This window comes from Podarcis muralis, chromosome 11 (assembly GCF_964188315.1).
Source record: "Podarcis muralis chromosome 11, rPodMur119.hap1.1, whole genome shotgun sequence".
Classification (NCBI taxonomy): domain Eukaryota; kingdom Metazoa; phylum Chordata; class Lepidosauria; order Squamata; family Lacertidae; genus Podarcis; species Podarcis muralis.
The window spans coordinates 7240943-7267771 of record NC_135665.1 but is presented as its reverse complement, the minus strand read 5'-3'; the positions used below and the strand labels follow the sequence as shown (position 1 = coordinate 7267771).

Below are 26829 nucleotides of genomic sequence, written 5' to 3'. Positions count from 1 at the left end.
AAACCAATTATTTCTTTATTCCTACTTTTAATGCAAAGTGTGTATTTTTAAGCAGAAAAATTAGAAGCATAAACCTTTAAAATGTTGCTTGACTCAGAGCTGGAATACTCTGGAAAGGATGCTCAGGTCCCTAGTTTGTCAGCTGAAAGCACATGGATCAGTTCTGGCAGGACTGCTTGGCGAGCTTTTGACAATGAAGCCTGTGCACTCAATCCTATCCTATTCTCTTAGGCAAAATTGCTTCCCCAGAGCAGCTAGATCAGGCATAGGCAAACTCCGGCCCTCCAGATGTTTGGGACTACAATTCCCATCATCCCTGACCACTGGTCCTGTTAGCTAGGGATGATGGGAATTGTAGTCGCAAACATCTGGAGGGCCAGAGTTTGCCTATGCCTGAGCTAGACAATGGCACTCTGAATGCAAGGGCACCTGGAGGGGCAGCATAACAAAAAAGGGGGGGAGGAAGGGAGATCTCTGCCATGTACTCCTTAGAGGGAAGTATCTCAGAGTAAAGAACTAGCATGTGGAGGAAACTGAAGTTAACATATTTTTCTATAAGCTCAGCAGACCTAAAGCCTATATAATATCAGTGCCCTGAGAGGAACAGACATTTCTGCAACTGGTATAAGCCACTGGATGGCATGGACAATGTAGAGTAGATGGTATTTTGGACCTTCCCATTTCTACAATATAAGCTTCAGAAAAGGCAAGACACCTAATAGTTCATATAAATACACAGGCTTGGATGCGAAGTGTTCATCAATGAATGTAAGGGCTTTTGATTGAACAGAAGTTCCTGCAGGGGGAAGGCAATTTTTTTCCAATTTTCTCTCCCCACTGCTGTATCAATGAAATCCTCCCACAAAAAAATTCTCTTTTTAGCAAGTGCAACTTGCTGACTAAATATTGAAAAGTGGACTGACACATTTTGAAATTTTAAAAAGATACAGAATGGGAACAATTCTGTGGTTCATTCAACGTGAAATTATCTGTTTCAGCTTAACAAACAGTCACAGTGTTAACAGAATATCAACAGTTGTCAAGGTACTCATAATGCAACACAGAAAAGATGGACTAACTTTGGAAGTTTTCACCAAGCAAAACAGGACTTTCACTTGAAAAATCATTCTAACAAGTGAATCCAAAAAGTGACAAAAGTCACATTTCCAGTAGAAATCTTGCACACAATTAAGACTGATTAAGCAACAGGTATGCACAACTTAACTTTAAACATTCTCCTGAAGTATGATTTTTATCTTTCACAAACCAGACTAGCACCTGGATTATAAACAAGAATCTAATCCATGAAGAAATGATCTAATAAAAGTTTGATTAAATGAGGTTTGGACAGGGAAGGTGCTTAATGGGTTGTGCTCCAAAACTTTTAGCAACATCAAACACACATGCCAATCATTCTACATTAAAAGTGCATTACCACAGTTTGTGACTGGCTTCTCCCTCAGAGATATGTTCTGGTTGAAGTCATTCATACAGTAAAAATCCTGAGTTTTTGGAAACTTGGTCTCTTGATATATCTTGATCCACATAATGTCACAGTTACACTTGAATGGATTGCCATCCAAAATCCTACAAAGATTAAAAAGACAGGAAATATGGTTTTCTTTTCCAAAACTAATTAATAATATACAAAACAGTAAGTACAAATGCATTAAAAAAAAAGTTGCTCCAAATGAAAGTTTAATATGAGACCAGGAAGGACTGACACCTAATTAAGAAGTCGTTAAGGCTGGACTGAATGTTACCTGTTCTTGATCTGCTCCGTGATGGAGAGCAATCAACATAGCTCTTCCCCACTCCCACCTGCCATGATTGCTCCATCTTTAACATACCTAAACGCAAGGGTGTGAAATAGGACCTATGTGCATTGTGCATAAGCCCATACATTTCAATCTATTAATCAATACAATCTGTATATGAATAAGACAATATTCATGCAAGTCTTGTAGCAGGCATTCACAGATGTATGTGAGAGTGGAAAGGAATACTTCTAACATGGCACTTGATACTGTCAATATCATACATATTTATTTATTTATACATACATGTATCTTAAAAAAAAAAACTTGGCAATTTTCTAAAACTCCCAATTAATTAAGGACACATTTTTAAATCAAATGTTTTCTAACCTATTAATCCAACTGATGAATAGACTAAATGTTTCAGCCCAAGGACCAGGTCTTGAACTGGAGGAAAGAGATGTGATTCCACTGACTTCAGTAGCGTTCTACCATTAGTTTGAGCTGTGCTAAGCACAGAATCAACCTATTGAGCAATTCTATATATTTCAACAAAAATATTATGGACCAGGAATATGAACCGTATCTGATTTCCAGTATTATTTCTGGAGAAAGTAAATTTTAAAATGTTTTTCATATTCCGGGGTAAAGTTAGCTCCCTTTATATTAAAGCACCAAAGAAATGTATTCAAAGTCAGTGATGCAATTATTCTAAAAAGAAATAATCTGTAGATCTCTAGGCAATGACGCAAAAAGTGTTTAACTAATATCAAAGAGTAATAACAAACAAAAGCTTTACTGCATACTCTAAGCATGTAAGCACATATTGAGGAATTCAAATGAAAGCTTTGCAGAACTATTATAATTAAAACACACATGAAAGCCACAAATCAGCGCTAAGTGCAAAGATGCTGGAGAGAAACACAACACAGAACATCCAGATGTCTGGCTCGGGAACGGAACATTATCTCAACTTTGCTCATAAAAGCATACCTATGTTTCATGAGGATAATTTTTTATGTGCCGCTTGAGCCGCCAAAGACATTTCATTAAAAGAAGAAACAAACCAGCACTAATTATAATAATCTACAGGAGTTATATTTGATTTGACCACGATCTTCAAAATCCTTTTTGCCAATGCAATCTCAGCAGAATGTTCATAACAGTTCAGATGTTTCCAAAGCTCTTGATTTGGACTGGACCCAAGCCAAAGTAGATAATTCCGATCAAAACAGACTGTTCTACAGATTTGACAAATTCTCGCTAACAGACTGGAAAAGTTAAGACCCCACTCCTACAAACCTTGTGGTTTGGGTCAGCACTGGATTTCTTCCAGGGGTGCGTAGGAGACAGTAGAGGGAGAGGATGGGATTTGCAATAAAGAGAGACAACTGTATCAAACAGACTCACGCCCCACCTTAATTCTCCTTTAACACGGGGCAGTGGAGAAGGCTGGGAGATGGTCTGGTCTTCCCAGTGTCCCCTCTCTCATAAAATGGAATGCTGAATTTCTGGCATCTGAGGGATAAACTGAGTAAAATTTTACATACATGGTTTGTTTTTGTTTTTGTTATAGGAGTGAGAAGTGAAGCCCAAAGAGCCTCAGGACTGGAGATGGGGAGGGAGAGGAAGTTTCAATCTCTTTCCCTCTGTCTCTCTGCCTGCCATGGTCCTAACAAAAAATGTCTCTCTGGAGCTTTAGATTTCATTGAAATTTTCCATTGGCAGAAAGTGAGGCTTCCCTTGAAATGTAAACAGTGGCTTCGGAACATAAATCTATCAATTTGTCACCAACTAACCACTAGACAAGAATTTGCAGCCAATTCTGATTCCTTGGCAAGTGTATCTCCACCAGCTTGCTAAACTGTTGGTGGCAAATCTGGGTTTACAGCTACACAGAGTACATGGTAATTAGCCATGCATATGGATGGTAGCCTTTAGCTAGCAAATACAAAAGGAAAAAGTATCCATGGGTCAGCCTCTCAATAGCCTAACTGCAACCGTTATCTGCACTCAGGCAACTCAGTAGGTGCCAAAGTCCCTCAACCTCAAGATAGCATTCACACTTTCCTGTCATGACACTGCCACACTGCCAAACTAAAGCTTTGCCCAGGTCTAATCCAGGAGTACAGTAGAACCTCGGGTTGCGAACGTGATCCGTGCAGGAGGCACGTTCGCACCCCGCAGTGTTCGCAACCCGCAGCACCGCATCTGTGCACATGTGGGTCGCGATTTGGTGCTTCTGCACATGCGCCGAAACCTGGAAGGAACCCATTCTGGTACTTCTTGGTTTGGCACAGTGCGCAACACGAAATCGCATAACCTGAAGTGTCTGTAACCCGAGGTACCACTGTATTGGAGGAGACACCGAAAGAAGGACTTGGCAACTACTTAATAATCATCATCACACTTCCATAATACAGTACTTAATTTATACCCAGCAGGTAATCAGGTGGACACAAAGATGAAAGTATATGCATAGTAGATTAGGGGTTTGTCGCCCCTCCCTATTCCAAGAAAACTTATTTTATGCTGATTTGTGGCTTCATGATTATTTTAACTTTTATCTGAATTTCTTATAACTTTAAGGTCTTTAAATCCCCACTGTACATACTGGCCTAGCCTTTTATTTTTTTTAAAAAATAAATTTTTATTGGTTTTCCAAACACAAAAAATAAAAACAAACAATACACAATACACAGACATACAAACATATAAACATGTATAACTTCATAATCTTATTTTCATATACCTTACTTCCCGGACTTCCCCATACCTCCCCTTTTCTGCATCCTTGTTTTACATTTCTTCAGCAACTCCTCATTAACTAATTATTCAATTCAATTTCTTTTAAGTTCTTCTTTAACTTATTGATTACAGCTGCAATTCTCTATTTCCCAATTCCTTGACATCTTAACACTCCTCAATTTTACAACAATTTTTAAGATATATTTTGAATTTCTTCCAGTCTTCTTCCACTGTCTCTTTTCCCTCGTCACGGATTCTGCCAGTCATCTCCACCAGACCCATGTAGTCAATCACCTTCGTCTGCCATTCTTCCAGCGTGGGTAGTTCTTGTGTCTTCCAATACTTTGCTAAAAGAATCCTTGCTGCTGTAGTAGCATACATAAAAAACGTCCTATCCTTCTTTAACACCAGTTGACCTACCATGCCCAAGAGAAAAGCCTCAGGTTTCTTAGGAAAGGTCCTTTTAAGGACTTTCTTAATTTCATTATAGATCATTTCCCAAAAGGCTTTAATCTTCGGGCAGGTCCACCAAAGGTGGTAGAAGGTACCTTCAGCCTCATTACATTTCCAACATTTATTGCCTTTTAAACAATATTCCGCTGGTTCCATTTAGGTAAACACATGGAATTGCATGCAGGCGCATAAAGAGGCCAGCAGAAGGGTGATGGAAGACTCCATCCTTCCTCTGTGCCCAACAAAGAAACCAAGCATGCTGCAAGAGGGGAGAAGCTACATCATCCATGCAAAGAAATGTAAATGCTACTGCAGGAGGGACAGAGCTCTCTCACCCTGCCAGCCACAACAGGCTAGTAAAAGAAAAATTGCAGGCTAGTAACCTTTGTTTACAAGGCTGTGTTTGTCAGATTATAAACTAGCTTCCCTTGGAGATTTAGTGGGCCATTCAGAAACATTTCCTCTGTCTTTAATATTGCAGCACATTTTAGCAGCACAAACCAGACTTACCCACCTCCTAAATCTTAATGATCAGCTCACAGCTGTCAGCGTTTCCCTTTTCTTGCAAGGAATCCTATTCAGAATAAGGAATTTCCCTTTGAAAATAGGGAAACATTGACAGCTATGGATCAGCTCCCTGCCCTTTGCTCAGTAAACATCAAATGTGGTACATTGTTCCTTCGCTTTTCACAGTAATATTTCTTTCAGATTATTGCTACCCATTTATTGTTACATTTTATAATAGGTTCTCTACCCTTGTTATACCAATAACTTCCCATCTCCCCTCAAATCTCTACTTTATTAGACTGACTTATTGTTATAGCATCCAAATACCTTATAATCAACAAATTCAATCTCTTAAAATGTACTTAAAGCTATGGCCTTTTAAAACCTCTCTCAACTCATGTCTACCATGACATCTAAAACAAAGTGTTTGTTTGATTACAGAGAAGTCAAAGGACAGTCAGAACAGGAGATTGGATTATTTTCCTCAGTAAGAATAATTTCATATCTCACTTTCATTGCACAGAAGAATCAAGTTTTGTAACTCAATGCCCCACCTGGCACCTACAGATATATGAGGCAGATTCCACTATCAAGCCAACTTTTATAGTCTCAATTACATGCTCAATTTAGCCATGAGCAAAGTGGGTGCTCCTACGCCTTCTTTTAATCACAAGTTGAAAACTGAACTCACTTAAATCCTGGCCAGTGCTAGCACAAGTTCTTTAAACTTTTGAGAGTCTATGTGCACCCAGATGAAAGATCAAAAGGAGAATTATAAAATGCCATCATTAGGCTGTTTATGCAAGCAATGTACATTAATATGAGCTGACAAAAAAAGTATCACATTCAACTGAATAGTACAAGCTTTACTATAGAGGTTGGATTAGTGAAAATACTCAATGGAGCAAAGGAGTTGCTCACACATTCAAAAGGCTTCTTCATATCTCAGCTTACCGAGATATAATCGACCAAACATGGTCACTCTATTTCCTCAAAAAATAATCTTTCTCATCCAGCTGCTTGATGACTACTACATTACAAAAATATGCAAACTAATGCTGCCTCTTGAACTGTAATCACAAGGCCATAGTATCTTTCCACTTGTCTATCAAATTTCCATACCCTGCACATAACATGGGACCTAACTAAGATTAGGCTCTCCTTAGGAACTTCTAAAACCAGTAAATGATATGGCTTCCCTAAAAAGGAATATGTAACAAATATTTTAAAATATACACTTACTGGTATTATAGCTAATGAGCTGAATCCATCTAAATTCTACTCATAGCAGACCCTCTGAAATGAATCTAAGTTACGCATGTCCATTTAATTTCAATAGGTTTCCTCTGAGTAGAATTAACACTGGTTTCAACACAACGAGTCCAGGTAAGATAATGTGCCTTCAGACAAGTTTAAGAAGCAGCAGGAAATAAAATCAAACACAAATCTAGTTTTTAAATCCTCCAGATAGTCCTAGTTTACTTCTTCTCTATCAACTGATTAAAACAACAAAATTTTCTTTTACTGTACATCTTCACCAGAAAGACAAGTGCAATAAAGATGTGAAGAAAGTTCCAAAAGAGCAGGACAAAGACGAAAGAACGAAAAGATCCAATTCACACAGAAACGTTTTAGAGTGACAGGATGTGAATTCCCATGACCATGGTATGTTACCTACTGACTGCTTCTTCATAAGCACAGCTCAAACATCACTTGGTCCACTTTTACAAGTTTTGTGATACTGCCCCAGTAACTCAAAAACTTTAATTAGGTGAAGCAATTAAGTCTGCTGCTTCACCAAGGGCTCAGTAATTCTCATCAGGTCAAGGGGTCAGGTGATGCTAGGCTTGCTCAAGGGCTTCCCATAGTGCACAGTTTACTGCCACTGCAATTCTCTAGTGTTTCAAAAGTAAATTGATCTGCAGTGTGGATTCTGTGGTTTGAGGGGGAAGAGAGAAGAGCTAAAGAGTTCTAGCCTAGGAGTCCTTTTCACTGATTGCATGGAAGCCTCTTTAAATTGTCTCCATGGGATGAAGTAAGTGGTTTGTCTGTATTGTGCTCATCACATGTATCTGTCCCATATTCTTTACCACCACAGTCCCCAAACATTCCCAGTAACGGCTTGTGGAGTATGGAGACAAAACATGTGGTAGTGACCAACCCATGTGATTCTCCAGAGCACACAAATGTCTTTAGGCCTGTGCAAAGTAAAATTTACCTTTTCTTAAACCCACAAGTATTTCCTTGGTATATTCCATGTCCATTAAAAACTGGATAATGGTTATTTTTATTTATTTATTTATTATTTTATTTATATCTCACCTTCCCTTCAAGGAGTTCCAAGACAGCACACAAGCTTTCAACACTCTCCATTTTATCCTCTCAAGAACCCTGTGAAGTAGGCTTGGGCTGGATGGCGATGATAATGGTAACTATTACAACAACCAACCCTCAACATTTAAGAAACAAAACAAAACAATTACTTACAGATCAGTCAAATTCAGGTGGCGGAAAGACTTTCTGGACAAACTTGAGAACTTGTTTCCAGATAAGTTACTGTGAAGAAACAGAATGTCATTATTAAAAGTAAAAAACCATCTGAAACAAAAATATTGCAATGTTGTAAAGCTACCAACTTTCAGGTTTTTTTATTGGGTGATGGCCTATAAAATGATACGGACTGTACTTTAACTTGAAGATGAGACACAACACAAAGGCAAACACTCATCATGATGTGCACTTTTAAACAGGTCTATTCATGTAGAGGAAAAATGTGGATTAAGTTTTACTCCAAAGACATTCTCAGATGTTGACTACATGCTCAACTTATTCATAAGCAATATACATGTTTACCATGTATTCTTTGATCCTTCATTGAAAACTGTACTTACCTAAACCCTGACCACATGCCAAATAAGAAGTTTCATAAGCTTTTTATATATCCTTTTGAAACTGCATGAAAGATCACAGGGAAAATGGCAAAATACAGCCATTAGGCCTTTCACGTCAATTAAGCATTCAGGGCGTCATACTATAATGAGCTTTAATGTCTTCTACTAGATTGAAGATCAGAGGCAATTTTGCTCTAGATTATGTTCACATGGTCATCTGTGCTGTGGGGGTGGGTACACCTTCACTGAAGAAGAGACAAAGGAGGAAAAATAAAATAAAATAAAATGTTCCCGGTGAACAAGGGAGGTGCTTAGTAGATGCTGTAGTGGTCCCTGTCATCTATGTTCCCATTCAGACTACAAATCTCTGCAGACCTGAACCTTTTTTTTAGGGCTGGGAACCATAGCTGTCAACTTACAGATTTGAAAATAAGGGACCAGCAGCCTCGAAAATAAGGGATCAGCAGCCAAAATAAGGGATTTTCCGGGCACAGGTATGTTCAACTTCTGAGCCCTTGCGAGCCAAAGGCAGAAAGCCCAGCCAGCAGCCAAACAAAGCCTCATCAATAAGGGACAGCAGCGGGACATGGCGCTGGGATAAGGGACTGTCCCGCCAAATAAGGGACGCTTGACAGCTATGCTGGGAACAAGTGTAGAAGCTGCCATGAATTGCCAGTTTTGCCTCCCCACAACCTCCATCCCAGTTGAGTGCGCATCTGGCTGAAGTAAGGGATATGAAGCTACACTGCACAGCACCTGAAGCTGAAGCACTCCAAAGAGAGGAAGTAAGGAAGGCACTGTCATCAAAAATTAAAACAAAAAATAGTCGTAGTAGCATAGTCAACTCCGGATCATTAAAGTGCTATTAATATGCTGCTTAGGACAGAAGATGGGGGAATTAAATCCACCTAGGGCAGTGAAGAAAAAATCTTAGAATAGTCCTAAGGAGATACAGTGGTACCTCGGGTTAAGAACTTAATTGTTCCGGAGGTTTGTTCTTAACCTGAAACTGTTCTTAACCTGAGGTACCACTTTAGCCACTGCGCAATTTCTGTTCTCATCCTGAAGCAAAGTTCTTAACCCAAGGAACTATTTCTGGGTTAGCGGAGTCTGTAACCTGAAGCATCTGTAACCCGAGGTACCACTGTATTGGTTTGGTTTACAATGCTGAACTATATTTTTGTATTATCTTCTTCTTCTTTGGCGATCACTCGTAGCAGAGTAAGATTGTCTTCCATAAACACGGTTTTAACAATGAGTCCTTAAGTGACTGTGGAGGCCAATTTTGGATCCACACGTCCTTCCACAGTGAGGACATTGGTTCCCGGGTGGGAGTTGATCACAGTGTGGATTTGCCAAGCATGCCTTCCTCTTAGCACGTTTCTCCCTTGCGTCCTGAGTTCGAATGTCTTCAAAGTCCATGACACCTTTGGTAAAGGCTGCTCTCCAACTGGAGCGCTCGCAGGCCAGTGTTTCCCAGTTGTCGGTGTTTATACTACATTTTAAAGATTTGCCTTGAGACAGTCTTTAAACCTCTTTTGTTGACCACCAGCATTACGCTTTCCATTTTTAAGTTTGGAATAGAGTAGCCGCTTTGGAAGATGATAATTAGGAATCCGTACAACATGACCAGTCCAACGAAGTTGATGTTGAAGAACCATTGTTGAAGAACACTGGTGATCTTTGCTTCATCCAGTACACTGATATTAGTTCACCTGTCTTCCCAAGTGATGTGTAAGATTTCTCGGAGGCACCGTTGATGGAATCTTTCGATAAGTTGCAGATGGCGTTTGTAAGTGGTCCATGTTTCACAAGCATACAGTAAGGTTGGTAGTACAATAGCTATGAGCCGCAGGACCATGTACTCTCGCTTCCTCTCTCTGCCTTCTGCCTGAGTGAAGATCAGGTGCTTTCAATTCTACTTGTAATGAACTACATTGAACTAGGAGCTGCACCCAGTGTTACATGCTAAGCCATTTGTAGTATACATGGTTCTCCTCTTTCTTAATTAATCCCCACAACAACTCCATGAGGTAGGTTAAGGCTGAGAGGCAGTGCCTGGCCCAATGAACTTCATGGCGGAGTGGGAATTCGAACCCTGGTCTCTCAGGTCCTAGTCCAACACTCTAACCACTACATCACACTAGTTTACAATTCTCGTCATTCTTGACTACTGGCCACATGCACTGGGGCTGAATGGAGTTGGGGGTCTATCAACAACCAGATGGTCACAGGTTCCTCACCCATAGTTGAGGGTGAATTAGGTGTTTGCCTACCTTATTATAATGGGCAGCTTTAATAAGTGTACTAGGCAAGCCCTGATTCTTTCGGCAAGGGAGTCAAGCAAGACTTCATTTTACACTGTTCCTACTTGTGCTACTTTTCACCATTTTATGTAGCTGAGAAATCTGCCAGGCTATAGCACGTCAGTTATTACACAGCTGGAGTAACATGAAACATGAATGAAAAGTTGATTGCATTCTTTATAAAAGGACTTTAAGCATATGCATTTGGGGGCGATTTTTACAGCAGAAAATGCTCTTTTTTTTTACACATTTGGCATGTTTGTGAGCTAAAAAATTTATTGCAAAATTTAGAAAAGAGCAGAACAACCCAAAGTAAACCAATTTTGTATATTTACTCATATTTAGTAAACAAAGCTCAAAACTCTGAAACTTCCAAACTTGCCCAATATTTATTTGCAATGAGCATCCATTCATTGTTACTAATGAACATACAAAACAGAAAATAAATCACAGGAAAATGTTCTCCCTCACAGCAATGTTTGCAATTCATGATCCGGAAAATGTGAATTTGGTTGGTTCATTTTAAAATACAGAATGAACTGAATCCCTTCAATGTCCCTAGCATATACTTGCATGCACTGAGCATCAATGCCCCAAAGTTTTGAAGAGCACATACCGTACAATACTTCTTCAGGCACTTAAATACACAGTGACTGTTCATACAGCATGATAACAAGTCATTAATGATTTTGACTGCTGAATTTACAAACAGGTGGCTTTGCTAAAACAGTGCTGTTCAATGGCTTGTTAAGTGTTATTGTTTTGAAATTTAAAGTCAGTGAGAATGCCAGAACTGAGTCAATGATGCTGTAAGTTACATTTAAGCAATATCTACTGGAATGTTTATTTTCCTTTGTTTACATTATTACTGATTTCAAATAATCAAGCTAAAGGAAAGCATTTTGGCTACACAAATTTCATCTGGGGAGGGGACAAAATGTATTCTTTAGCATTTGACGTTACTGCAGTTGCTTTAAGTGCTTGCTGCTATCATTAGTATTTTCACATGAAATACTGTTGGGAATGAGTTTATTTTTAAAAAGGGATTTTAAAAGGAGTTGAAAGGCTCCTCCTGTGACATAATTAAAGCCAAAATAGTTTTCTTAGTTGGAAAGTTCATGCAGTTATATCAATCTTCATTAAAACGTCTGCCAAAAAAACAAAAACAAAAATGGTTTCCAAATCCTAGATATGCACCAATTGTTATAAGACAAGAAACAGCAAAATGCATAAATGTATGCTGCCACTCTGATGATTCAAACTTCAGTAGAAAAAGCAAACATTACTCCCTATGAAATCACTTGGATTTTTGCCACCAATGTTAATGAGACTCAATGATATACAGTGGTGGGGGGGGGGTTGTTTTGGGTTGTTTTCAGCTTAATATGAAAATGAATAATGACTCTGTCTGAATGCCACGCAAAACCAGTCTTGCCCAACCTGGGTTCCTCAGCCATTGGTGGTCCACACCTCCCATCATTCCCAGATCGAATGGTTAATTGTCTGAGATTATGGGAGCTGTAGTCCAACACCACCTGAAGGACTTAGGCTGAGGAAGGCTGTGGTAAATGATTATTCCAATTGACTAGAACAGGCCACAGCAAGCCTCCTCCCCACTCTTCCTCCAGTGTGGTCACGAGGACTTCTAAAGCATTTGCTCCCCCTTTCCCCCCCCCCTTTTTGCTTAACGCAAGGATGGGAAACCTCATCCACACACCAGGGGGTTGGACTCGATGGCCCTTGTGGTCTATTCCAACTCTATGATTCTATGATTCTATGATTCTACTTTGTGGTGGCCACATCCCGGTGAGTTACAGGGTCAAAAGCAAAAGTGGGCAGAGCATCCAGTGTAAATGAAACCTTTGGTACAGTAAGCTATGTTCTACACACATTCCTCTATATCAGGGGTCAGCAAGGTTTACTTCGCCTGGGCCGGTTCACTCCAGCAGATTCGAATTCCAGTGCTGCGGAAGCAAGTCCCTGCACCAGGCTGGTTTAGCAATGCAAGGGGAATTGCCGAGCGGACAGCTCGGTTCGGGGGTGCCTGTTGGTTGCTTGTGGCCCATGGGCCTTAGGTTGCCTACCCCTGCTCTATATACTCCATCCAAGGAACAAAGAGGCAATATCAGAGCTCAAGAACACATTTCAGCAAGGCAGAAACTCTTAAGGAAGAAAAGCAGGGTTGATGTGGACTGGGGGGAAGGGTGTGTGGCCTGACAGAGGGGGCGTACAGAAGCCACACGTGGCCTCTAGGCCTGAGCTTACCCACTCCTGGCTTAACCAACAGCTCGTCATGTCATCTGAAGCAACAAGCTGCCTTTCATGTTAAACATGATTTGTTTGAAACAAGCCAATCGTGGTTTAGCATGACATCCCAATATGGCCTATGCAATAAGTTTCAGGGACAAAACTCAAGAAGCCGCATCTTTCAACAGAACATGTAGCTGCATAACATATATTCAAATGCTTCTGGTATTTAGGGCTTTCATCACTCAAAGTCCTGGAACTGCCACAGGCACACCGCCTATCAAAAGGCGGAGATAAGCAAACTCGCTATACTCTGATTCTTTTTTACAAGGGGAGGCCATTATGTTCCATCAGCCAAAAGGGTTTTTAATGCAAAATCTGTTTCCCAAATTCTCTATGCTTCAAACGTCTGGTACAACAGTTCATTTCCTAAGTTAGACAGGTTCCGGGCAAAGTTTCTTCAGTCCCTATTACAGGTCCCAAACTGTGTCCCAAATTCAATTCTATTTCTGGAAACAGGTGATGTCCACTCCCCACCAAAGCATGGTGGGCTGCCTTGAGATACTGGCTCAAGATCTCAGTATTTGGCCTGGAGAAGGGATTATTAGTACATTTAATCAATGAGAAGTTTGTCAGCCCATGGCTGAAAACTATGGCCAGAAAAGCCACCTCGATTAGACTGCCATCATCCCTCTTACATCATCTAGGTTACGACACTGCCCTTGAATCCCTGAGGCAAAGGCTTTGGGACATCTCACATAGCGACCTGCGATCCCGATCTTATGTAATTTGTAGACCGGTCGCAGCTGGAATCCAATATGGGTACGACTTTCAAATATCCTCATACCTCAGGAATTTGCCTGTACCTACCTATCGGTGTTTATTTACCAAAGCCAGACTAAATGTATTTCCCTCGGAAGTTCTAAATGGCAGACTGAGAGGCATCCCCTATCAGAACAGGCTCTGTTCCCAGGACGTCGATTGTATAAAGCTTATCCTACTGCATTGTGGGCAATATGAGCAAGCAAGGGACCAACTGAACACAGGGAAAATCTGAAGCTTTCCATATTAAATATCTTTTGGAAGATAGGTCAAATGATATTACACTGGCCGTGGCAAAATTTCTTTCAGAGGTTATAAGAAACAAAGATCATTTGGCCTTGGTTTTTTTCATCTGTCTGTCTGGTCGTTTTAACTGTATCTTGTTTTGAAATTTTTTTGTGGGTCTTTGGACCACAATAAAGTATTGTTGTTGTATAACATATATACAACAGTAAATATCCACAGGCATATCATTTGCTGCTTCAGATACATTGGAATGTGCATCCAAGTGTACATGCTGTATATCTGCAGTATACTGCTTTTGACAATACAGTATACAAATATGCATATGAATTTAAATGGCTATCTCCATCAGCGTTCTGATGCTAGCTCAGGTGCTGTGTGTCTCACAGGAATACATGATATTTTTATGTGTAAATATAAAACATGGAATTTGCAAAGTGGCAATTAGCAGGTCATTGGTATCTAATATTTTTCTTCCCTTAGGTTCCAAGCTTGAGATCCGTGGCTGAATGAAAAACAAAATCAGCAACCACTTCTTTACTTAAAACACACTTCCAACATATAACCAGATATATCTAGATGCTTTCCATTTATCATTCTTTCTAAACTGAACTTGAACAATCCGCTGCCATCAGTATGGTGGCAAAACAGGGCTAACCGCAAACAATATAGTGCTTTCTGCATGCAGAAAAATGTAAGTAGTGTATTAATGAAAAGGGAAATTAAGGTAGTGCTAAAATGGTTCAACAGGGACGCGGGTGGCGCTGTGGGTTAAACCACAGAGCCTAGGACTTGCCGATCAAAAAGGTCATCGGTTCGAATCCCCGCAACGGGGCGAGCTCCCGTTGCTCGGTTCCAGCTCCTGCCAACCTAGCAGTTCGAAAGCATGCTAAAAGTGCAAGTAGATAAATAGGTACCGCTCCGGCGGGAAGGTAAACGGCGTTTCCGTGCGCTGCTCTGGTTCGCCGAAGCGGCTTAGTCATGCTGGCCACATGACCCGGAAGCTGTACGCCAGCTCCCTCGGCCAATAAAGCGAGATGAGCGCCGCAACCCCAGAGTCGGTTACGACTGGACCTAATGGTCAGGGGTCCCTTTACCTTTTAAAATGGTTCAACAATGCTCTATGCTTTCAAAGGTGTTAGAGGATAAATAGTAAAGTAAAGGGGAGAGCCATGGATTAGCCTTCTTGAACTCATAACAGGACAGATTAGGGTCAGGATCAGGATTAAGATTAAAAAACTTTCCACTTCTCACAATGCAGAGAGGTTTCAAGAAGAAGGCAAAGGAAAATAGCATATTTTCCCTTTCTTTTTTCAGACACACCCACTTTGCTACGTAGTGATACAGGTGCAAGGCTGGCAATCAGCCCCAAACCTGTCATTTAGAACAGCCAGGAAAGGCTTTGAGGGGATGAGAAATATGTCATTTTCTTTTCCCTCTCCTGAAATCTACACACACACGTGAACAGACACGTGAACGCCTCCGCAAGCCACAAAAAATGTTTGTTCCAGGTTGGTGTGAACCCTGATCAGGAGCCTTGAAGCACCAATGATACACTGCAATACTTTGGGGCAGGTCACAGCTTGCTATTTTTAAATAGCATCCCTCTAATTTTCTTCACATGGATTGCAAATAAGGTCATGATGTATGATAAAGCTTTGCATGTTCTGGAACCATTAAGTGAGTTTTTACTTACATGTAATGCAGGCTGGGATTTTTCAGGAAAGCTTTGGTTGAGACAAACTTCAAACCTGAATTCACCACAGTTCTGGCAAAAAACACAAATGCAAGTTAGAATTGTCAAGTGATCTTTAACCCTTTTTTAATGCTGCATAACAGTTCAAGCTTCTGTCAACCTAGCAATTCGAAAGCACACCAATGCAAGTAGATAAATAGGTACCACTGCGGTGGGAAGGTAAACGGTGTTTCCGTGCGCTCTGGTTTCCATCACAGTGTCCCATTACGCCAGAAGCGGTTTAGTCATGCTGGCCACATGACCTGGAAAGCTGCCTGTGTGCAAATGCCAGGTCCATCGGCCTGAAGTGAGATGAGTGCCACACCCCACAGTCACCTTTGACTGGACTTAACTGTCCAGGGGTGCTTTATCTTTTACCTTAATAGCTCAAGGTATTTCATGATTACACTGGGAAACAATTTTTTTGTTGCATTGACACCTGCAGTTGTTCTAACCTAATTTTGACATGCTGATTTCATATCTGAAGTTGGTTTTTTATATTGGTTCAGTAACCACAGCACGTCTAACGCAGCCAGGGCCAACATGGCTCCTTCCAGATGTTTTGGACTACAACTTTCATCAGGCTCACATGGCCAATGCTCAGAAATAATGGGCACTGTAGTTCAAAATATCTGGAGGGCACACATTTGGGGAAGGCACATAGTACTGTGATTCTAAAGATTATTAAGCACTACTGCCCTTATTTTAGGGACGCGGGTGGCGCTGTGGGTAAAAGCCTCAGCGCCTAGGGCTTGCCGATCGAAAGGTCGGCGGTTCGAATCCCCGCGGCGGGGTGCGCTCCCGCTGCTCGGTCCCAGCGCCTGCCAACCTAGCAGTTCGAAAGCACCCCCGGGTGCAAGTAGATAAATAGGGACCGCTTACTGGCGGGAAGGTAAACGGCGTTTCCGTGTGCTGCGCTGGCTCGCCAGATGCAGCTTCGTCACGCTGGCCATGTGACCCGGAAGTGTCTTCGGACAGCGCTGGCCCCTGGCCTCTTGAGCGAGATGGGCGCACAACCCCAGAGTCTGTCAAGACTGGCCTGTACGGGCAGGGGTACCTTTACCTTTACCTACTGCCCTTATTAAACCGTCCACGGTGCATGTGAGAGCTTCAAAGTGCAATGGAGAGGACATATATTCTTTTTCATTTGCAAAGTTGTTCTTTTCATTAAAATAAGCAGGGATGCCCAAATATGCAGGAACTCTGCCCAAGCCCCTACAGAGCATATGCAGCAATGGGCAAAGACACGTGGTTTATAATAATAAATATGAAAAATGATATACTCACAAATTTCTTAATCCAACGTAGCTTCTGACATCACTTTCATTTATGCTTTCTAATTTCCGTTGGTTTGCAATGTAACTAATTAAGAGAGAGAGAGAGAGAGAGAGATGCCAGTTAAGAAGGCTGTTGATGCATTATTGTAGTGGGGAAGGTCTTGTTGGGAAGGTCTGGAGTTGGGGGCCTGCTACACATGTATAGGCTCCCTATATGATTTAGAACCCTGGCAGCTGGGGCAGAGGTGGCCTCAGTAGATACAGCAGCAGGGACAGGGCAGACTGGCACACCCCTGTTCTTCCCTCACACACCGGTAATTTCATGAACTACTAACACCCAAATAGGGCTACAGGCTTGCAGGAGCATCATAAGATAGAAGAATACAAGCATAAGGTTTCAAGAGGTCCTGTTCTGGCACTCAATCCATTATACCACATTGGATTTCACTTACTCCTTTCTAGGTTGATGGTTTTCTCCAAAAAAGCAGAACAGATAACTAGCAAAGTCTAATGATCTTAGTCCTAATGAACTCTGTGTGTCTATCACATCACACCCTGAGTAAAACACAAACACAGAATGTTCGGCTACCAAGCATAGATTATAATTTGACACCGTGAGTTAAATGGGCAATGTGTGCAACAGAGATCTGATGAGAAGTAATTGAGTTTAACCTGTAAGTAATTGAGGGATCTCAAGCCTTAAAGTGTGGGGACAAAACTACCACAAAAATTGTTTAGACTGGAATATTAAAATGTAAAATTACAAAAACTGATCTGTACAAATTTGATACAAGTTATTGACTGTCTGCTAGTTTGGATCCATTTTTAAATGACCAGACATTTAACGTTTTCATCATGCCCTTGATTCAGGGGAAAACATCTGCCACCACTTCCAATAACCATGTATCTTCCCTCCAAATTCATGCCTAATAATGACCCCAAACCCTGCTTAGACTGAAGGTTATTGAGAAGTCTAAACATCAGCCACTGCTGGTATACATTGGTTTTCATCACATAGTACACCAGTATCATGTGCATCACATCACAGTGACAGCACAGCAGGGGATGAACAGAAAAATAAATATAAAATAAAATAGAAATTACGGGAGAGGTTTATTCACAATCTCCCCCCTGCGAGCCATCACAGGCAAACTCATCTAAACCTTTAGTGCTCATTAAGAGACAGTGCAAAACTCATGAAGCAACACTAGAGATAATAAGGAGAAACCCCTTGTTGATCGTCAGTTCACATTAGAGCAATTCTCTCCTCAAGCTAGGCAAAGGATCTCACGCTGAATGTTCAAAACCTGTTTACAAAATCAGGTTGTCTCGTGAAAGGATAAATTAGGGTTGTTACTAAAGAACCTTCTTTCTTCTTCTATTTGTTTACATTAAAAAGCAAAAACCAGGCTCCTTCTGATGTACACTCTCCCTACACATAAGGGCAATCGACACATTCCTCCTCCCGTTATTGTCTTTCAACTAAGTATGTAACCCCTTATGCATGCTTTTTTAAAAAAAAAAGAAAAAGAAAAAACATTAAAGCTGATATCACAGGTTAACTACCAGCCTTTCAGTTTTCATAATCTAGTTTCACAATGTTGTTAGTATATACAGAGCTGTCTCTCCCATTGGTGTTAGTGGTTCGTTGCGCCAGGACGCCGGTCTCTCAGGGGCGCCCTAGCAAGTGGGGGAGCTGAGCGGCTTTGCCAGCAGCCTCCCCTTTCCCTGCACGCCCGCCAGCTGCACCCCGCCAACTATATGGCTGGCGGGTGTGCAACTTCCCTCCCAAGCCTCTGCATCTGCTAAAGACGGCCCTGCTCCCGGTCGTTGTCGTCCTCCTATTTCCTGGCAAAAGGCGCAGCCTTCCTAGGTGCCCTGGTGCCAGAGAGCATGTCTACCAGCAAGATTTCCTGCTTGATCGCTGCCACCACGCCGGGGATCAGGGCAGTGGGGGAAGGAGAGGACATTTTCCACTGCCCCCTCCCTTGTTTTGGAGTTGCCGGGGGGGGGGCACCAGAGGGATCTTAGCGCCATAGCGCCGGATATGCTTAATACGGCCCTGAGTATATAATCAAATGCCTGGTCTCTTGGGTCCTGCACTTGGGTCACTAAAATGTGACCCAAGCTGTGGATCCTCTACTATGCAGTGCTAAAACCAAGAATTGCAGCTGTGGGGGAGGCATTTGAAATCCCCCCCCCCCATGGGCTGCTTCTTGCAGCTCCAAGTTTAAGGGGAACCTTGGAAAAATGTGTCCTCTGGTGCCCCCTTGTTGAGGTGGAAATGCTCCAAGCATTGTCAGGTATGTCCATGCTGTTTCTTTGTCTCTTTTCCCAACAGGGAGCAGACTGGATAGATGAAAGTTCAGCATGGGGCTAAGAACCATGGCTTGAAGGCTTACAGGCTTACACCAATCACTGCTTTGGGTGTTTGCCTGTGGCCCTCTGCTGGGTGGACCAGGAAATGCACCCCACTTGGTTTACCTTAGATGTAAATTCTCTACAAATAGATATTAACATAGGAACTGTAAGATGGACAACACATCAATTTAAACTTTCTACTCAGAACCAGAAGGTCGTGCTTATGGATTGATCTTGGAATTATTATTTTAATTCTCTTTTCATTAGCAATCTTGGATAGAAAGGAGGGGCATGCTGGAAAACCCTGCGGGTAACAGAGATATGGAGAATTGCTGTGTAGAACAAACAGGATGAGCTCAAAACCAATACATTCAAAGCATAACAGTACATGTTATTAGCTAGGGAGCCATCCTTTTGAAAAGGCAAAAAGCCACAAGACAATGTAGGCCATCTAAACAAATAGAGAATTCTACAATGAATACAGAATAAGAGAATTTGATCTACTTAAATTTAAATGGTGACACGATGACTGTAGTAAAATAACAATGGAGACAAGATATAATAGGAGGAAGGTATTTAAATTAAAAGACTACTAGCTATAAAAAAATTGTCCTTATTTTTTCAAGCTGAAAGCCTGAAGGCTTCACTCTTATTAGAGAAATAACATTTTAGAACAGAATAGAATGGGAGCAAAGAACTACACTGATATAGTGATAGGATTTGGGGATCTTGCTAGGTTGTTTACAGATTTTAATCTTTCTCTTCACTGCTATGATCTTCTGAGATCAAGTACTTATTCCCACACCCTGCCTAACTGGATGTTGTTGGAAACATTTGCCCAGTAAAGTTAGGGGTGATTCTCAGTGGACAGACTTTGTCACATGCCTGTAAGGGCCAACTCCTAGGGACCAAGGTCCCTTTGCACCCCCGAAAATATTTGAGTTGGCCGGTCCTCCACAAAGTTGATGGGCATTGCCATTGAAATGGTGTGTGTGCAGTGTCATGTGATCAGTTATGTGGGGCGGGGCTTAGCTGCCCCCCACCCACCAATATTTTATTCAAGCTGGCCTGCTCAGAGTACCATCACTGACAGGGAGCAGAGTGGTGTTCAGGAAGGAATTCTCCCAAAGGGCCAGAGGATAGTAACTATGCAAAGTTGAACTATGCAGAGTGTATTACTTGCCTCTGCTTGGAGCAATGTTCACTTGCCTGAATAATTTAGAGCTGTCTGCTTTGCAAGCACTTTGGTATCAACGCACTGTACTGCTTTTGCTTCACTCCACCAGGTGTTGCAGACTACAATGCAGATCACCTGGGTTAATTGGGGATGGGATGACAGCAACTGACGTGTGCTCTCCATCCCAGCCACACGTACAGATCTGTGCACGGACTCCTGAGTCAGACAGAGGTTTGAAGCAAAACCTCTGCTCTGGCTAAAGGCTATTTCTGCCTCTTTCACAACTACTCTACCTTGATGTTACTTATCAAACATTAATATTCCTAAAAGCTCTGACATTACCATGGCTTTTTGAGGGCAATCTTGAGAAATGTAGCGTGTTCTGCTCTTAGAAATAGCTTTCCTTTTATTTAATTGAATAGCCTTACAAGAAAATCACTCTAAGGCATGAGCAAATTATGGAAGCCCCAATGTTCCATTTGTATGCCATAGGAAAATGTCAACAGCCCTGAGATCTAAAGCTTTTGTAACCGGCCCAGTCCAGCCCCATTGCTAGAACTTAAGCAGAGTGTGAGGATCACAACTGACCTACAAGATAAGTACACTTTCTCATTATTTTAGTCTTTAGGCAAAGCCACAACAATCCTCAATGACAACCTTTTTATCATCAACATGCAGTACCTATCTCCATGCTTCCGCTCTTCTCTTCCAAATTCCTATTACTGTATTTAGCTGTAAAATTTGGCATCTGCACATGGATACTCTCAGAACCCAAACAGGGAATATCAGGGTAGGCTCTGTTATATATGGTAAAAGAAAAAGTCTAGAGATAAACAAAAACAGTTTCCATTATCCACCGTTTCACTGAATATTCTCCAGAGAGAAGGCAGTCTTCTCTCAACAGTTTTTTGGGCTGCAGTAGGAGAGATTTTTTTGTGGGATGGGCAGGGAAATTATTGTTTTTAAACAGATTGGTTAATACAGAAAGTAACTATTTTTACTTTATGAAGGTGGATAAAGCAAACAATGGGGTGGAAAGTAATACAGTTCAAGCCCATTGCTTCCTATAACAATATTAAACAATAATCACAGGTAACGAAACTGGGGATGGGAGCATGGTGGGGCTAAAATTCTACGGCAATTCACGTATGAGTTTGAAAAATAATTCTTGGAGGGGAGAGCAAAAGAATTGTTTTCTATGATATTTCAGCCCAGCTCAAAAAACAGCTACCATCTTAACTGGCTAAAATCCCCAAAACTAAAACCTGGCAAGTTCAAGGGCTATGTATTTGGTATGTATTCTCTCAGCCCAAAACAAACACACAGAGAATCCTTTCATCAGCTAAATTAGTTTAGGATGAAGTCTACGTTTGTATGCCATTTTTATTTTCAAAAGGCCCCCAAGGTAGCACAGAGATATATGGTTAAGACAATAAAATAGAAAAGTACAAATGTTGAAGTTCAAAGAAGGGTATGTAATGGTTTGCAAAGCAGCAAAATAATAAATATCAGGGGGCAGGAACACTATTCTCAATGGTCTTAAAATACCTTAAACTCCTATCCTTCTCTGCATAATACATCTGAGGGAGACCAACAACACCCCTGAGACCTCTCCCAACTCAGAGAGGTACCATTGGGTAGTCAGTTGGATGGCACACAAAGAGAATCCAAATTCTGTCTTGCAGGCCCACAAATAGGGACAAATACTTGAAACTCAATGATTGGGTGCCTGGATAGGGCAGTGATCTTACAAAAGATTATGGGGGTCCCACCAGCTGCAACACGTAATCCAACCTGTCAAACCAACCAATTTAGCGTGCCAATCATGCGGAACATAGCCTTGGATGGTGTAATGGTTTGGAGTTACTTGTGCGTAAGCCGACCCCGTTTGGGTGCTTGGTTGCCTGGTTAAACCCTTCGGACTGCACAGCCCATCTCTGCACGGCTGCCCTCAGTTGCTGGCAGAATCTGTCTGTGGGCGTTTCTTAAACCTCTGCCAGCATAAAAGCTGTTTGACACCTAATCGTCTCCGCCTCTCATTGCGCGGGAGTCTCCTGCGCAGGGTGGGCGTGGGTAGAGGAGTGCCTGGGCTCTCTTCACTGACTTCCAGGGAAGAATCCCGGAGCCCTTCCCCCTCCTCTTCCCATTGCTCTCCTGGACTCTGAGTGTTACGCGTATTTCTTTCCCCTTCCACCAACCTGAGTCTCCCCCTTGTGCTAGGACCTTCACCTGCAGAATCGGAGACCCTCTCCTTCTCCCGTGTCTCCGATGTCAGTTCCCTGACAGATGGCTAAGGTCTTGCATGGACCTTAATACAGCCTTAAAAACAACTTGCTTAGAGCTAATGAAATATATTATGGACACTGAATGTCCAGTATGTAAGAAAATTTAAAAGACATGAGATTGCAACATACAGAAGGTCCAATTATATAACCAAGATAGACAACGAACTTGCAATTTTATATGCACATATATTTAAATACTCATATATTCCCACCAGAAATTACTTTCCTCATGTGTCTTATTCTTTAAAAAAGATGTTACATTTCTGAATACTAGAACTGATAATTAATCTTTCCAAAACTAGCTTATGACACATACAGCCACAAGCAACAGCAGTTTCACTCACCCCAAATATTTTGGAAAAGCTAAGGAATATCAGCAAACTCATAACACTAATCCACTTCATGCTTTAGGACCCTTTAACATAGTTTGTTCCAAGTAAAGAATCACTTTTTAAAAATTTAACATGGCATGTTTATAGTCTTTTCCAATGCTTCAATCAGTTTGATAGCCAAAATATGTCTACTTACCGTATTTTTCGCCCCATAGGATGCACCGGTCCATAGGACGCATCAAGTTTTTTGGGGGGGAAATAAAGGGGAGGAATTATTTTTTTCCCCAGGCGCTTGTGGGGCTGGCAGCGGGGAGAAGCGCTCTTCTCCCCGCTGCCCGCCTTCAGATCAGGTCTGGGGACAGCAGGAAGACGCGCTGCGTCTCCCAGCTGTCCCCGGAGCTTGCGGGGCTCGCGGCGGGGTCTCCCCGCCGTCAGCCTCCAAACCACTTTGGGAGAGAGCGGGATGGTGGCGTTCCGCCTCCCTCTGTCCCCCGACCTTGTGGGGCTGGCGCTGGGGCTCTCCTGAAGCCTGGAGAGCGAGAGGGGTCGGTGCGCACCGACCCCTCTCGCTCTCCAAGCTTCAGTGAAAGCCTGCATTCGCCCCATAGGACGCACACATATTTCCCCTTCATTTTTGGAGGGGGAAAAGTGCATCCTATAGGGCGAAAAATACGGTAAGCCTTTTGATGTTCCTGTCTTGTACAAGCAACATTGAAGTTGACCCACACAATTCAGAGCAGCAACAGCACACTCAAAAACCCGCCACACACTAACATGAACTACCGTATTTTTTGCTCTATAAGACTCACTTTGTCCCTCCTAAAAAGTAAGGGGAAATGTGTGTGCGTCTTATGGAGCGAATGCAGGCTGTGCAGCTATCCCAGAAGCCAGAACAGCAAGAGGGATTGCTGCTTTTGCTGTGCAGCGATCCCTCTTGTTGTTCTGGCTTCTGAGATTCAGAATTTTTTTTCTTGTTTTCCTCCTCCAAAAACTAGGTGCGTCTTATGGTCTGGTGCGTCTTATAGAGCGAAAAATACGGTACATAGGTAAAAAGAAATAATACTGCAATTTAGCTCAAGCTCTACTGCCATAAATCCCCTTTATGGAAAGCATAATTACAAATACACACTTTCCACCCACGTCCCATTCTCGCCCTCCCCAACAAAACACTCCCCGTTATCTGTTGAGCTTTATTTCATTGTGTTGGGGGAAAGCATTTTGAAGGTTAATGAACAAACATTTCTTAGTGAACAGCCATGTTCCTGGGATTCAGCTAACTTTCACTTCAACTGTATTTGTGCTGGTCGTTAGGAAAAAGGAGAAAATGTACCAAACCCTCTTCTTGAAACAAGGAAGACTATATATCAAGGTTGGATCCAGATTTCCCATGTGGCGAGTGTCACTGATGGGATGCCCTCCATGGAAAAGGGGGGCAATTTTTGAACTTTTCCCTTTCTATGTGTCTCCTGAAAAGCTGCCCTGGAGGGTCTGTGACCCTCTGAAACAGCATGGGAGGTAGTGCTGGGATTTGTAAGAGGAAATCTGGTTCCATGAGCAACTCTTCTAGGGCCCTGTGAATGAGGGTCAGTAGACAGATGCTGAATCCTACGAAGACAGAGCCAGTGTGGTGCAGTGGTTAAGAGCGGTAGTCTCATAATCTGGTGAACCAGGTTCACTTCCTCGCTCCTCCACATGCAGCTGCTGGGTGACCTTGGGCCAGTCACACTTCTCTGAAGTCTCTCAGCCCCACTCACCTCACAGAGTGTTCGTTGTGGAGGAGGAAGGGAAAGGAGATTGTTAGCCGCTTTAAGACTCCTAAGGGTAGTGATAAAGCAGGATATCAAATCCAAACTCTTCTTCTTCTAAGTGGTTCCCAGGGATGAGAACTGGGGAGTCTGCCTGTTTTAAATGGGGTTGCACTCCTACTGAAGAAACAGGTATGCAATTCAGGGCTACTCTTAGAACTCTTTTTGTCCATAGGGGCCCAGGTGGCTTCTCTGATGAAAAGCATCTATCATCAGCTTCAGTTAGTACATCAAGTGGGGCAAGAAATCCTAATTTTGCATATACATTGGTGGGGTTTGCACTGGCCAGTGACTGACCAGAAATGAGACCTTGAAGTCCTAGCAAATAGCTCAGCGAAGATGTTGACGCAGCGTGGAGCTGTGTAGGTCTGTTAAAATGGTGAATGGCATTACAGGGATCGTTAAGAAAGGGAATGAAAATAAAGCTGTCAATAAAACCATACAAATCTATGATGTGACTGCTCTTGGAATATTGTCTACAGTTATTAGTAAAGGTAAAGGGAGCCCTGACCATTAAGTCCAGTTGCAAACGACTCTGGGGTTGCGGCGCTCATCTCACTTTACTGGCCGAGGGAGCTGGCATTTGTCCACAGTCATGTGGCCAGCATGACTAAGCCACTTCTGGCAAAACAGAGCAGTGCACAGAAACGCCATTTACCTTCCTGCCGGAGCAGTGCCTATTTATCTACTTGCACTTTGATGTGCTTTCGAAGTGCTAGGTTGGCAGGAGCAGGGACCGAGCAATGGGAGATCACCCCGTCGCTGGGATTCGAACCGCCGACCTTCTGATCGGCAAGCCCTACCGCCCTTCACCCAAAGATCACAGAACAGTTATAAGAACACAAAATTCATAACATAATAACAAACAAAATAACAACTCAGTTTTAAAGGCCACACATTGCTTAATTAGTCAAAGGCCTGGGAAAAGAGGAATGTTTTTGCCTGGCATCTAAATATATATAATGAAGGTGCCAGGCTGACAATGTACTCCATAACTCCAGATGACCCCATTCAATGATTTCATGTAGATGTTAAACAGCATGAGAGATAAAACTGAACCCTGAGGAACCCCACAATGAAGTCTCCACAAGGCTGAAGAGCAAATGGTGCCACCCAGCCATAACTCGGACAGCTGCTCCTGAAGGATACCATGGTTGATGGTGTCCAAAGCCACTGAGAGGTTAATAATAGTAGCAGCAATAATAATATTCTGATCACCTTACTTCAAAAGATATTTTCGAGTTGGAAAAGGGCAACCAAAATGACCAAGAGGTTGGAGCAACTCCCCTGCGAGGAAATATTACAGCATCCAGGGCTTTCAAGTTCAGAGAACAAGCAAGTAAGAGAACATGATAGAGGTGTTTAAAATTATACATGGTGTGGGAAAAATGAATAGAGAAAAGTTTTTCTTTCTTTTTCATAATACTAGAACACAGGGACAGCAAATGAAGCTAAAATGCTGAGAGATTCAGAAGGAACAAAAGGAACTGCATCATACAATGCATAGTTAAGCTGTGGCATTCCCTCCTTGGCATGGCCACCAACTTTGATGGCTTTAAAAGAGGATTAGACAATTTCGCAGAGGATAAAAGCTATCAGTGGCTACTAGCCACAATGTTCTATCTTCACTGTCAGAGGCAAATGGGTTCACATTTCTGCCCAGCCACAAAGCTTAGCCTTAGTTGGTGACTTTGAGCAACTCACTGTCTCTCAATCTCAACCTACCTCATATTGGGGTTAGGAAGATAAAGCCGGTAGCTGGAGAACCATGTGTGCTGCCCTGAGACGCTTGGGAGGAAGCGTGGGATAAGAAGTAGTTTAATTGTTAAGCAATGGTCAAGGGCAGGGTCACTCTGAAGTCCACACTGACTACAAAAACCCTC

General features: G+C 42.1%; 1 protein-coding gene across 7 annotated transcripts in view; it reads right to left on the bottom strand.

The window, feature by feature from the left end:
• NTRK2 (neurotrophic receptor tyrosine kinase 2) overlaps positions 1 to 26829 on the bottom strand; it is a 196585-nt gene that overhangs the window by 156381 nt on the left and 13375 nt on the right. For all 7 annotated transcript variants that reach the window (XM_077936017.1, XM_077936018.1, XM_077936019.1 and 4 more), the window contains exons 2-5: positions 16997 to 17071; positions 15671 to 15742; positions 7953 to 8021; positions 1436 to 1587 (exon numbers count right to left, since the gene is read on the bottom strand). In XM_077936017.1, the coding sequence (XP_077792143.1) occupies positions 1436 to 1587; positions 7953 to 8021; positions 15671 to 15742; positions 16997 to 17071 (368 nt within the window). The remainder of the gene's footprint in view (positions 1 to 1435; positions 1588 to 7952; positions 8022 to 15670; positions 15743 to 16996; positions 17072 to 26829) is intronic.